General features: G+C 38.1%; 1 protein-coding gene across 3 annotated transcripts in view; it reads right to left on the minus strand.

Annotated features, from left to right (window-relative positions):
* top2b (DNA topoisomerase II beta) overlaps positions 1-12,909 on the minus strand; it is a 79,541-nt gene that overhangs the window by 37,233 nt on the left and 29,399 nt on the right. For all 3 annotated transcript variants that reach the window (XM_037975711.1, XM_037975712.1, XM_037975713.1), the window contains 8 exons: positions 11,605-11,730; positions 11,405-11,515; positions 11,207-11,312; positions 10,982-11,091; positions 10,316-10,408; positions 10,064-10,178; positions 9,783-9,904; positions 7,381-7,529 (listed from right to left, as the gene is read on the minus strand). In XM_037975711.1, the coding sequence (XP_037831639.1) occupies positions 7,381-7,529; positions 9,783-9,904; positions 10,064-10,178; positions 10,316-10,408; positions 10,982-11,091; positions 11,207-11,312; positions 11,405-11,515; positions 11,605-11,730 (932 nt within the window). The remainder of the gene's footprint in view (positions 1-7,380; positions 7,530-9,782; positions 9,905-10,063; positions 10,179-10,315; positions 10,409-10,981; positions 11,092-11,206; positions 11,313-11,404; positions 11,516-11,604; positions 11,731-12,909) is intronic.

Raw genomic sequence — 12,909 nt, forward strand, 5'->3', positions numbered from 1 at the left:
TGAGAAAGCTCCTCGGATGAGAAGCGAAACGTCTTCAGCTACAGAATAGAAGTCCAGTTGTTTTTGTTTTTTAACCTTTTTTTGAACTCTTTCCATGAGTTTTGAGCCATTTAAATATCTTTGTGATCTCTCCGAGAGGGATCATATAAATGCCAGTACAGGCAAACCAGCTCCACCAGAGCATTGAAATCATTCAATTTAAATGGAGCACAACACATGCAGTCCACGCAAAGTTACAAAAATTGAGAGGTGCAAAACCACACGCCACAACACCAAATAAGGCTAGCGGGATTGTGTAACTGTTGATGCAGGTACTCTTGTGCACCCTCGAGCAATGTTCAATGTGTCAAGTACACTGCCTGGCCAAAAAAAAAGTCACCACCTGAATTTAATTAAGCAAAAAGGTACAAGCCTCCTATTGGATAATTACTGCATGGGCGATTATGTTTTAGCAGGCAACAAGTTATTTAACCCCAACTGGTGCAATGAGTTGCTTCTCATTTCTTAAACAATCATGTTGAAAGACACATCCTGTGGTCGTGGAAAAGATGCCGGTTTGAGAAGGGTCAAATCATTGGCATGAATAAAGCAGAGAAAACATCTAAGAAGATTGCAGAAACTACTAAAATTGGGTTAAGAACTGTCCAATGCATTATTAAAACATGGTAGGATAGTGGGGACCCATTGTCTTCAAGAAAGAAATGTAGCCGGAAAAAAAATCCTGAATGATTGTGATCAGTGATCACTTAAACGTTTAGTGAAATCAAATCGAAGAAAAACAGTACAATTCCGGGCTACATTTAATAGTGAAAGTCAGAGCATTACCACACACACAATGTGAAGGGATCTCAAAGGATTGGGACTAAACAGCTGTGTAGCCTTAAGAAAACCACTAATCAGTGAGACTAACTGGGAAAAAAGGCTTCAATTTGCTAGGAAGCATAAAGATTGGACTCTGAAGCAATGGGAAAAGGTCATGTGGTCTGATGAGTCCAGATTTACCCAGTTCCAGAGTGATGGGAGCATCAGGGTAAGAAGAGAGGCAGGTGAAGTGTTGCCTACTGTCCAAGCCTGTGGGGGCAGTGCTATGATCTGGGGTTGCTGCAGTTGGTCAGGTCCAGGTTCAGCAACAGTATGAGCTCAAAGAATGAGGTCAAAGGTCAGCTGACTACCTGAATATACTGAATGACCAGGTTATGCCATCAGTGGATGTTTTCTTCTCTGATGCCACAGGCATATTCCAAGAGGACAATGCCAAGATTTATCGGGTCCAGACCATAACCCCATTGAGAAACTTTGGGATGTGCCGGAGAAGGCTTTGCGCAGCGGTCAGACTTTACTATCGTCAATGCAAGATCATGGTAAAAAACTGGATAGAAATAAATCTTATGACATTGCAGAAGCTTATTGAAACAATGCCACAGTGAATGCGTGCCATAATCAAAGCTAAAGGTGGTCCAATGAAATATTAGAGTGTGTAGCCTTTTTTTTTTGGCCAGGCAGTGGCCACCTAGTTTAAGATAGGTAAGTTTTACTAATTGGCATTTTATAATGTACTGTAGATGAACGTGCTATATTGTAATTGAACTGAACTGACTGAAATTAGATTTGAACCTGAATCGATTTAAAATTAATTTGGCCTGGGACCACTTTTGTTGTGTTTATGTACATAAATACATAAACTGAATTAAAAACTCATTTGTTCTCATTTGTTTTTTGTTGCATCCCCCCAGTGACAAGGAAAACATTTCAAAATCAAAATAGACAGTGTTGAAGAGACCAAGATGGCGGAGGGAGTAGGCGCATAGTCAGAGAGCTCTCCAGAGTCGGGTAAAAATGCCCACAACAAAACTCGAACTCGATAGATAAAACTACAGCATGAGTGGGATAAGCAAGAAAAGAAGCCGGAAAAACTATAAAAAGCAAGAAAGAACCGAAGAGCTGCCAGTAACGGAAGAAATCTCCGAGCACGAAGCTAGCGAACACGAAAAAGATCCAGCAGAGGAAATGGAAGAACACGATAGCATGGAGACGCTGCAAAATGGCCTCGCAGCTATCAGAGGTGATATTAAAGCACTTAAACAAGAGCTGTGCCTGGAGCTGGCTGTATTTAAAGACGAGCTGAAGAGAGAAATGAAGGAAGAAATAACGAATCTTCGACAAGAAATAGACCGTAAGCTGTCCGAGAATGGCCAGGAGCTACAGACACAGCGAGCTAGCATCAGCGAGGCACAGACGCGCATAGCGGAGGTGGAGGAGTGGAAGACGGATGCTAACGAGGTGCTAACGCAGATGGTGGAACAAATACAACGAATGCAGGAAAAACTAACTGATCTCGAAGGGAGAACAAGGAGAAACAATATCCGAATCTTCGGCTTACCAGAAGACGTAGAAGGGAGATCCACAGCTACATTTCTGGAGCAACTTTTTAAGAAGGAACTTGAACTTCCGGAGGGGATCGATCTCCAGATTCAACGAGCCCACCGAGCCCTCACCCCAAAACCGAACCCGAATGCAGCACCAAGGTCAGTCGTGGTTAACTTTCAACAATTTGAGACCAAAGAAACGATCTTGAAGAAAGCCTGGCAGAAAAAGATCCAGGTAGCGGGTAAACAAATCTACTTTGACCATGACTATCCGACCGAGATTGTGCAGAAACGAAAGGCATATAAGGAGATTAAAAAAATATTGAAGGAGAAAGGAATACGTTTCCAGACACCACTCGCTAAAATTCGGATTCACTGGGAGAACGGAACGAAGATATACAACAGTGCCAGGACAGCAGCGCAGGACATGAAGGAAAGGGGCTACACCGTTGCAGAGCCGGGAGGAAACGCCGCGACAGCGGAGGAGAGACAGCGCGGAGCAGCGGGATGGCAGCGAGTGAGGGGGAAAGAACGGGAACGAGAAGCGGCACACCGAGTCAGAGAAAAACTGCAAAGCTTCCAATGGAAATCGTAAGATGTTCTGCTTTTAGAAGAAATTACGGCAGAAAACGAGGATTCAACTAAAACCGACTGAGAGAAGGTGAGATGTTGGACATGTCTAGACGGAGTGGTACCCCACAGGATGGGAGTAGTTCCAGATCTAGGGAGAGGCCCTCAGTAGAGGTGAGGATTTCCTCTCCACCCACCAACAGGGACTCGGGGATGAAGGATACCCCATGTTTGAAAGTCCGTCAGGTTTTTGATTTGCGTTTGGTTAGCAGAAGTTCACTGTGGTTTTGTTTTGAGTTGCTTGGGAGAATATTTCCAGAGACTGATAAATCATAATTATGACTGAGATCAAAATAATGTCGCTGAATGTGAACGGCTTGAATGTAGTGAATAAAAAAGAAAGGGTGATGACAAAACTGAAAAAGGAAAAAGCACAAGTTATATTCCTACAAGAGACTCATTTATCCAAAACAGAACACGAAAAATTAAAAAATTATGGCTACAGGAATCTATACTATAGTTCATATAAAGAGGGGCGTAGAAGAGGAGCTGCAATATTAATTTCGAACACAATACAATTTGATTACAAAAAAGAATTAAAGGATAAAGAAGGAAGATATATAATGTTAAAAGGAAGAATAGAAAACGAATTAATAACCTTGGTAAATGTATACGCACCCCCGGAGAGTAACAAAAACTTTTTCAAGAACCTATTTGATTTAATAGCGATAGAAACAGAAGGAATTCTAATTTGTGGAGGTGATTTAAATGTTGTCTTGAACCATAATGTAGACACAACGAGTCACAAAAAAACTAAAATGCATCTGACAACATTTATAAATGACTCATTAGAAGAGATGACAGATGTATGGAGAAGCCTACATCCATTAGGAAAAGATTTTACGCATTACTCGGCTGCTCATGGAGTACATTCAAGAATAGATTATTTTTTAACCAAGGAAGATGATAAACACAGAGTGAAGGAATGCAGGATAGGAGCAGCAGATGTCTCTGATCATAATCCAATTTATTTAAAGATATGTCTAAGTAACAGGAAACGAAATACTGTATGGAGACTGAACGTGGGAATATTGAATAGTGAACAACGGAGAGAAAAGATAAAAGCAGAAATAAAACAATATATTGAAGAAAATAATAATGGAACAGTAGACCCGATAATACTATGGGATGCCATGAAGGCAGTCATCAGGGGAAAGTTAATAGCTGAAACTGCACATGATAAAAGAATTAAATTACAGACATACAGGGCAAATACTGAGAGACTTAGGAAATCAGAGCAAGAATATCAGGAAACTAAAGACCCAAAGGTATACCAAGAAATCAAGGTAGTTAAAAACAAAATAAATGAAATATTACAGGGAGAGATCGAAAAAAGAAACACATTTTTGAAACAGAATTATTACGAAACAGGTTCAAGGGCAGCTAAATTGTTAGCTAAACGTATACGCAAACAACAAACACTTAATACAATATCTAAAATTAGAAACCCCCACACAGGTGAATTAACAGAAAAACCAGAGGAAATAGAGGGAATTTTTCGAGAATACTATGAGAAACTGTACACACAACCTGAAATTGCACTTGAGGAAGAAATGAGAACCTTTTTAAGCGAATTAGATTTACCAACAATTGGCAAACTACAAAATGAGACACTGACAGCAACAATCACAATAGAGGAAGTTAAAGAGGCAATAAATACATTAAAAAATAATAAATCGCCAGGCAGTGATGGATACCCGGCAGAGTGGTATAAGATGTTTAGAGAAGAGTTGGCGCCAGTACTTACAGCTTCTTTCAACTGGACACTCAATAACAACAAAATACCTCCATCATGGAGTGAAGCCATAATCTCAGTTATCCCAAAACAAGGAAAAGATAAGGAACAATGTGGCAATTATAGACCAATTTCATTATTAAATGTAGATTATAAGATATACACAACCATTATTTCCAATAGACTAAATACCTTTGTAACAGAATTGATAGAAGAAGATCAAACAGGCTTTATGAGAGGACGTCAAACACATGATAATATTAGAAGAGTACTACATATAGTAGATCAAGCGCAGCAGAAAAAACAAAGTACCATACTAGTAAGTGTAGACGCAGAAAAAGCATTTGATTTAGTAAATTGGGAATTTCTTTATAAAGCGTTGGAACAATTTGGATTCAGTAATAAATCAGTACAATGCATAAAGACACTATACCATCACCCCACAGCAAGAATCAAAATAAATGGAAGCCTGACTAGCAAATTCAACATTCAAAGATCAACCAGACAGGGATGCTGTCTGTCACCTACACTGTTTGCCCTCTTTATAGAGCCTCTGGCTCAGGCAATACGACAAGAAGATAAAATTAAGGGAGTTCTAGTAAATGGAGAGGAACATAAAATAGGCCTTTTTGCAGACGATGTAGTAACTTTTCTTGAACAACCAAATGAATCGCTACCAGTGCTGATGAATCTCTTTGGAAAATATGGATATCTGTCGGGATATAAAATTAATATAACAAAAACACAGATTCTAACACTAAATTACATACCATCAAAAGAAATTCAGGAAACATTTCCCATCAAATGGAATATGAAGGAAATTAAATATTTAGGGATTATCATTACTAAAGGATTAGCAACACTGTACAAAGCAAATTATGACAAAATAAGACAAGAAATACAAAAAGATATAGATAGATGGACTACCTTGCCCTTGGATCTGAATTCAAGAATTGAAATAATTAAAATGAATGTGCAAGCAAAACTTCTATATTTGTTCCAGGCATTACCAATAGAGGTCCCTCAAACTCAATTTGCGATATGGGACAAGCTAATATCAAGATTCATTTGGGGTGGCAAAAAACCTAGAGTTAAATATGAAACTCTTCAGCTACCAAAAGATAAAGGGGGTATGGGTCTCCCAAAATTAAGGGAATACTTCTGTGCAGCTCAGCTCAGACATGTTATATGCTGGTACACACCAGACTATATAGCTAAGTGGAAAGATATGGAGAAAGAGTTTGGAGGATACCCAATTCAAAGTGTTATAGGGGATGAAGATAGATATGAGAGGATCAAGAAAAACATGGATCCAATTACAGTGTTTACACTGGATTTATGGTTCAAAACATTAAAAAAACACAAGATAAAGAAAGAAATGAAAGTGCTCAGATGGGTAGCATATGATAGCGATTTCAAACCAGCAATGTATGATAAAGGGTTCAAGCAATGGATAAGCAAGGGGATCACAGGATGGTTTACCCTTCAGAAAGACGGGGAACTGGAGAGTTTTCAAAAAATGAAGGACAAGTATAATTTAGATAAACACGAATTTTATAGGTACCTGCAATTGAGAGATTATTATAGGACAGAAATCAAGTGGGATCCCTCTGTGGAAGTGAATGGTGTGATTGAAATCGTGATAAAATCATTCAGTGGAACGAAAATTAAAATAATATCTACTCTATATCAAAAACTGATGATGAATAAACATTCAACTAAATATGTAAAAGAAAAGTGGGAGTCAGAACTTAACATGACAATCACAGATGAAGATTGGTCAGACATGTGGAAAACACATCAGACATCCACCAATTCACGGATATGGAGGGAGTTCACATGGAAAAATCTAATAAGATTTTTTATTACGCCCAAAGTCAAAAACAGATATAAGAATACAAACACAGGATGTTGGCGGAACTGTGGATCAATGAACGCTGATCACTCACACATATTTTGGAACTGTCCTAAAATTGTTCAATTTTGGAAAGATGTACATGAAACTGTGAAGAAGGTTTTGGGATATGATATTCCGATGAGTAGCATGGTACTATATCTTTGCAATTTTAACAATACCAAAGTGAGGGCAAAAGACAAGTATCTGATTAAAATAATGTTAATAGCTAGCAAGAAAGCTATTACGAGGAAATGGGGAAAGGCCGACCCCCCTTGTCAAGAACAGTGGACTGGAATAATAGAAGAAATCTACATTATGGAAAAACTGACATATCGTTTGAGACTTCAACAAACACAAATGGAAGAAAAGTGGATGAAATGGACATCATTCAGGACAAAAGACAGCGACAAAAACTAAAGAAAGAACTGGACAAACTAGGTGGGACAAATGCCAAATAGAAGAATAACTCCCAAGCAAAAGTTTCTTTTTTTTTTTTTGTGTTAAGTTTAATGTCATGTTGTAAGTGAAGTGTTCATGTACATTGTATATATAAACAATTGTGAAAAATACCAACAAACAGTTAAATGACAAAAAAAAAAATAGTGTTATTTGCATGTTTCACAAAAACAATAGCAATTAGAATGTGTCTTTACTGGAATCTTTACTAATTATAGGCCATAAAGATGAAGTCATCAGTTTTTTAGAGCACAGATATTAGCACTAAGAATCTTTTTTGCTATTCTTTGCATTACCTGAGCATGGTGAAAATGTAACGAGGACTGGCAGCATCTTTGCCTCCATTGATGCGAGTACCAAACTGTCCCAGGGGTTGCAGGATGTTTATGTTGTTGCTCCCCACAAAGTTTTGGGCCAAGTTCACAATTGTCATCATGAGAGCTTGCTATAACACAAACAGAAAGTGAGTGGTCATTAACAGTGGAAAGAAGAATTGTGGAGTGTGTGTGGAGTGTGGACAAGACTCAGCGGTTCGCCTACACCTCAAGGATAAGGGACACTCTTTTGAGGACCAAAATGTTCATATTTTGGACCGAGAAGACAGATGGTTCGAGAGGGGGGTAAAAGAAGCCATCTATGTCAAAAATGAGAAACCAACATTAAACAGAGGAGGTAGTCTCAGATTTTAGCTTTCAAAAAATATAATGGAGCTTTAGGCCTGATACCCAGTCAGTTTCACGCCAATCAACACCTGCACTCGTGACCAGAGTGGCCCATCAGTGAGTCAGACAAACAAGGACCCTAATGAGCCTCTATTGTTAGGAGAGTGAGAACAATTTGCAAGCAATCCAGCTTACATCACGTCTCAGCTTTAAAAGCTCAACTCCACACTCTCTATTTCTGAATTGAGAAAGCTCCTCAGATGAGAAGCGAAACGTCTTCAGCTACAGAATAGAAGTCCAGTTGTTTTTGTTTTTTAACCTTTTTTGAATTTACCATGGCCTGGATGACTGAGAATCTACACCAGCAAGTTTACCACTTATTGATGGGTTTGACTTGTGCTTTTTGTCTTTTTATACTTAGCACACATATAACCTCCACACATAATTTCTGTCTCCTAGCTGTGAAGATCCTGGATTTTGTCTCCCCATTTCCTGGATCGGGAGACATAATCATAAAACCTGCATCCAAGAACCTGTTTAAATTCTTGGATGCAAAATTATATCATGCTATGACTGATTGCAAAACATTTTATATTTGTGGATGAAAAAGATATTATGACTATCTGCAAATAAGGATATTTCATTTTGACTACCACACGATCAATTCTTTACATTTTGATCTCTGTACTAGTGAATTGAGGCACACTCGGGTCACAGATGTCTCCTAGAAGTTGACTGGCTTGTGGTTTCGAATATGCATGAATCACCAGCCCCCATGTAGATATAAACACCCTGTTTTGCATTTCACTACTAACACAACTTCTCCCGACTTTTTGAACTCTGTTGAACCTATGACCTGCTATAGAAAATAATAAACAACCACAAAATACAATTCTTTTGTTTAAGTTTTTGAGTCCACCATTGTTTAAAAAAAAATCAAGAAGACACCCAAGCAAATATACTTTCATCAAAGGTCTTTCAACACATTTCTCCTACATTAAACACATTTACAAAATTAAAGGCCTAGCATCCCTTAAAGAAATGCATGTCACCCAACATCTTTTAGACTAAGATCTTCTGATGAGAAATGATGAAGTTCTAGCTGTTTTGGTCAAACCTTGCAAATGATGTTATCCACAATCACATGCAAAACTAATATCTTTCAAGTATGACATGGGGATCACTCTCAGCTACTACCAAACATAATTTAGTTTGATTACTATAAAATTGGCAGTCATTTTTGTGCTAGGGAATGTAAATTAGCTGGGCAGAATTGAATATTACTGAGGTGTAGTGATTACTTTTTATTAGTATTCCATATAAATCTGTAGAGAAGTTTGTGAGATATTTTGCTAGCAGTCAAGCAGTGTTAAATCTAACAGGTAATGCCAAGGTTTTAGACAAAAATGTTGTCCAATGTGTTAGTGCTCAGAGTATGTGTTGTGAATGACTCTCAGCTACTACCAAACAAATTTGTGCACAAAATCTGTAAAATTGGCTGAGTTATAGACAATAATGTGTTGTCTAAAATCAGTCAGCTGTGGCAGCCATCTTGAATTGTTTTGAGATTTTCATTTAAATTTGTCCACTGATTTATGAGATATTTTCTTAATGGTACAGACAAACAAGCACAAAGAAAAACATCACCACTTTGTCTTTTGGAATAATAAGAATTATTCAGTCAATAAATATTTCCTGTTATTAGACTACTTTCACCTTAAATATAATTGGTCAGACTGTTGTGCCTCATTGATGTATTCATTTTTGCAATGCATGTAATGAAAATAAATCATGGCAACATTAAAATTATGTATTTTTTAATTTAGATGCAAAAAGGATTTAAATGTTAACCTAATAAACGCAGGGTGGAGCCACATTAACCTCTTGAAAGCATAGATGTTTGTGACAAGCTAAACAACGACAGAAAAAGCAAAGCAAATTAATTATTTTTAGAACTTTTTTTCTAGTAGTGTGAACAACAAAAACAAACAATCTTTGTTCAAAGGACTTTTAAATGCACAAAAAGTAAAGTGCACCTCTCCATGATGGTAGGCAGACATCTCTGCCACAGAACCAGCCAGTTGTGCAACTTTCACTTCTCTCTTGTCATTCCTCTTTAGGCAGGTGAACAACACCTTCCTCTGGCCTGGCTTTAAGCCTGAAATCAACACAGATGGGCACACATCATCAAAAAAAAAAAAAGTTTTTGGAACTACAAAGCTGATAGTGGTAGATATAATTAAGTCACAAAACCCTGATTCTGTGTGATGATGTGATAATGATTTGTTCATAGTTCAGAAATGGAAAATATACAAACCATCAACTAAGGATGGGATGGATCTCTCATTGTCCGAGTTGGAAAAGAGGATTAGCTCTTTGTTGATGAAGTCGTTGTATGAGAGGTGCTTGGCCTGAGTTCCATACAGATATTGCTAAAAGTAAAAAAAAAATAATAATAAATATGATTGATATATATGCATTTTTCCTTGACAAATCAATTTTATCAGACATCAAAAAATTATTAAGATAACCACATTTCTTCAGATAAGAGTGGGGTGAAGATACAAACCTCTGGCAGTCCGTGCATCCTCCTCTGACGTCTGTCCTCCATAAAGTTAGTAAGCCACTCCTTCCTGTCGTCAACCTTCTTTTTACTGAAAGCCTAGAGCACAACAGAAGTGTGAGGTGAGTTTGATGAAGACTTTGTAACTGCATCAGTGTAATAAGATATTCCACCTCAACACCTCCTCAGTCAGCAACACGGCTGAGCTCTTCTGACCTCAGCCCTCCAACCACAACTTCCACTTCAGTGGCCACAACCCCTCCATCTCACTGTGATGACAGGCTAAGTTAGGAGACAACTGAAGAAAATGCTGCTGCTCTTTTGTCATTATTTTGTCTTTACTATTGTATTTATTGTTCTATTATTATAACTTTTTGTAGTATCACTATTCCTATCTTGTTTTCTTTTGTCAACTAATAATGTAGAATGTATATAGCTGTAAGAGATAGAAAGTATATAAATATAGAAAAGTGTAACTATAGAAAAGTGTCACCATTTGTTCTTGTTAAAAGATAAATAAGAAAAAAAAAAATCCATCCAGTGGGTCATGCAATATTTTGCTAACACAACACAAACATTATGACCCCTTTACCTTTGGCCAATAATCATGAGAAGTGTGTTTCGTAGCTCTGCTGCAACTGAAAAATTAAAGAATTGTAGAGTTAAACTCACTAGAGTAATGGCAGCGTCGTCCTCAGCACCGTTATACTTGAATGTGATTCGATGCCTCTCCATGTCGGCAAAGTACTCCTTTGCCTCCTTGCTGGTACTCGTACCCAGACCTGGAGCATATATAAGAGTTTTTTAGGCAAACAATACTATTTTGTGTTTATTAGACTTTTGGTTGACTTTTTCCTCTTGTATATTTTATTGACATTAAACATTAAAGCAGCAAACCTTTGTAATATTTTATATGCCAGGTTTTAAAATTCTCTGTTTGTTTCTTCCACTCCTCAAACTCTGGAAGGCTGTAGAAGGACAGCTCCTGTTTGTTCTTGGTCGCCTGCAGACACAAAATGTATTCTTTTGGATACCATATTACTGATTAGTGCAGACTGTTATCAGGTTTATTTAAAAAAGTAATGTGTCTATTACTTTCACAATAGGCGTGATAAATTGCTCCAGAAATGTGTGTTTCAGCAGGGAGGGCCAATTGTGGTGGAAGAAGTTGATGAGCAGACCTTTGATATGAGAGCCATCTTGATCCTGGTAAAAGACAGAATAAGTTTGAACTGCTTTCCTAGCCATGGCTAATCTTCCGACAGCTCTAAGAACATGTCTATGAGGCAGGTCACCTGATCTGTCATGATCATGATCCTTCCATAACGAAGGCTCCTCAGAGACTCTGGGTCATCATAGCTCTTCTTGTACTGCAGCCCAACGATTTTAATGATGTTGTTTATCTCAGCATTTTCCATAATCTAGAACAAAAAGAATTACAATAAATGAACACATGGTCATAATAAATATCCATTCATCTTCTTTACTCGCTTTTTCCATGCAGAGTCACAGGGGAGCTGGTGCCTGTCTCTTGTAGTTGAGGTGGGGTACAGCCTGGACAGGTAAGTCCATCACAGGGCTCATAATTAATAAAAAAAAATCCAAATCTATTTATACACATTCCAACTGCCTTTAAGTTACAGGAGTTCTTGTACACAAGTACCGTATTTTCTGCACCATAAGGCACACCAGATCATAAGGCGCAGTCTCAATTATGGTGTCCATTTCTGTACTTGACCCATACACAAGGCGCACCGGATTACAAGTGTAAGGAGCATGCTACGGTCTACAAAAAAAAGAAAAAGGTCACGGAAGCAAAACTGTGAGTTTGGTTGAACTTTATTCTACTATGTAATAATTAATTTACATATTATTTTTTTTATCATTCTTCTTCCACAAATCCATCAACGTCCTCATCTTGTGTCTGAATTGAACAGCTGGGCAATTTCACCATTAAACATGCTAGGTTCCCTCTCATCATTGCCGGAGTCAGTCTCATTGCCAGGGAGCTGTTCAGCAATGATGCCGGCTTTCACAAAAGCTCGGACAACAGCGAAAGCAGATACCTTTGCCCAAGCATCCAAAATCCATTCACATATGATGGCGGACCTCACCCGGCGCTGCCCCCGTCTTAGTAAACGTGTGTTCACCGTCGGTCATCCATCGCTCCCACGCCACTCACAACTTCACTTTGAAGGTGCTGTTTACACCAACGTCCAGCGGTTGGAGTTCCTTTTTAATCCCCCCGAAATGATGGCAAGCTCCGAGTTGTATTATATTACATAATGTTCTCTGATTGGTTTATCGCTGCCAGCGTACGTACTGTTACTGTACACGTTACTGTACTTCCCTGTGTCAGGGACAGATTTTGGAATTCAGTACACACATAAGGTATTATAAGGCGCACCGCTGATTTTAGAGAAAAATTAAGACTTTTAGGTGCGCCCTATAGACCGGAAAATACGGTAATAGTTTGGAAAAAAACTAAATAAAAACAAGATTTTTGGCAATATTCCCCCCATTTAATTGCAACTAAACATAACACAAAAGGAAGGAAATTTGTGTTTGGTTGATTATTTTATTGGTGTAACAATGTTTCT

The sequence above is a fragment of the Kryptolebias marmoratus genome, linkage group LG5 (assembly GCF_001649575.2).
Source record: "Kryptolebias marmoratus isolate JLee-2015 linkage group LG5, ASM164957v2, whole genome shotgun sequence".
Lineage (NCBI taxonomy): Eukaryota > Metazoa > Chordata > Actinopteri > Cyprinodontiformes > Rivulidae > Kryptolebias > Kryptolebias marmoratus.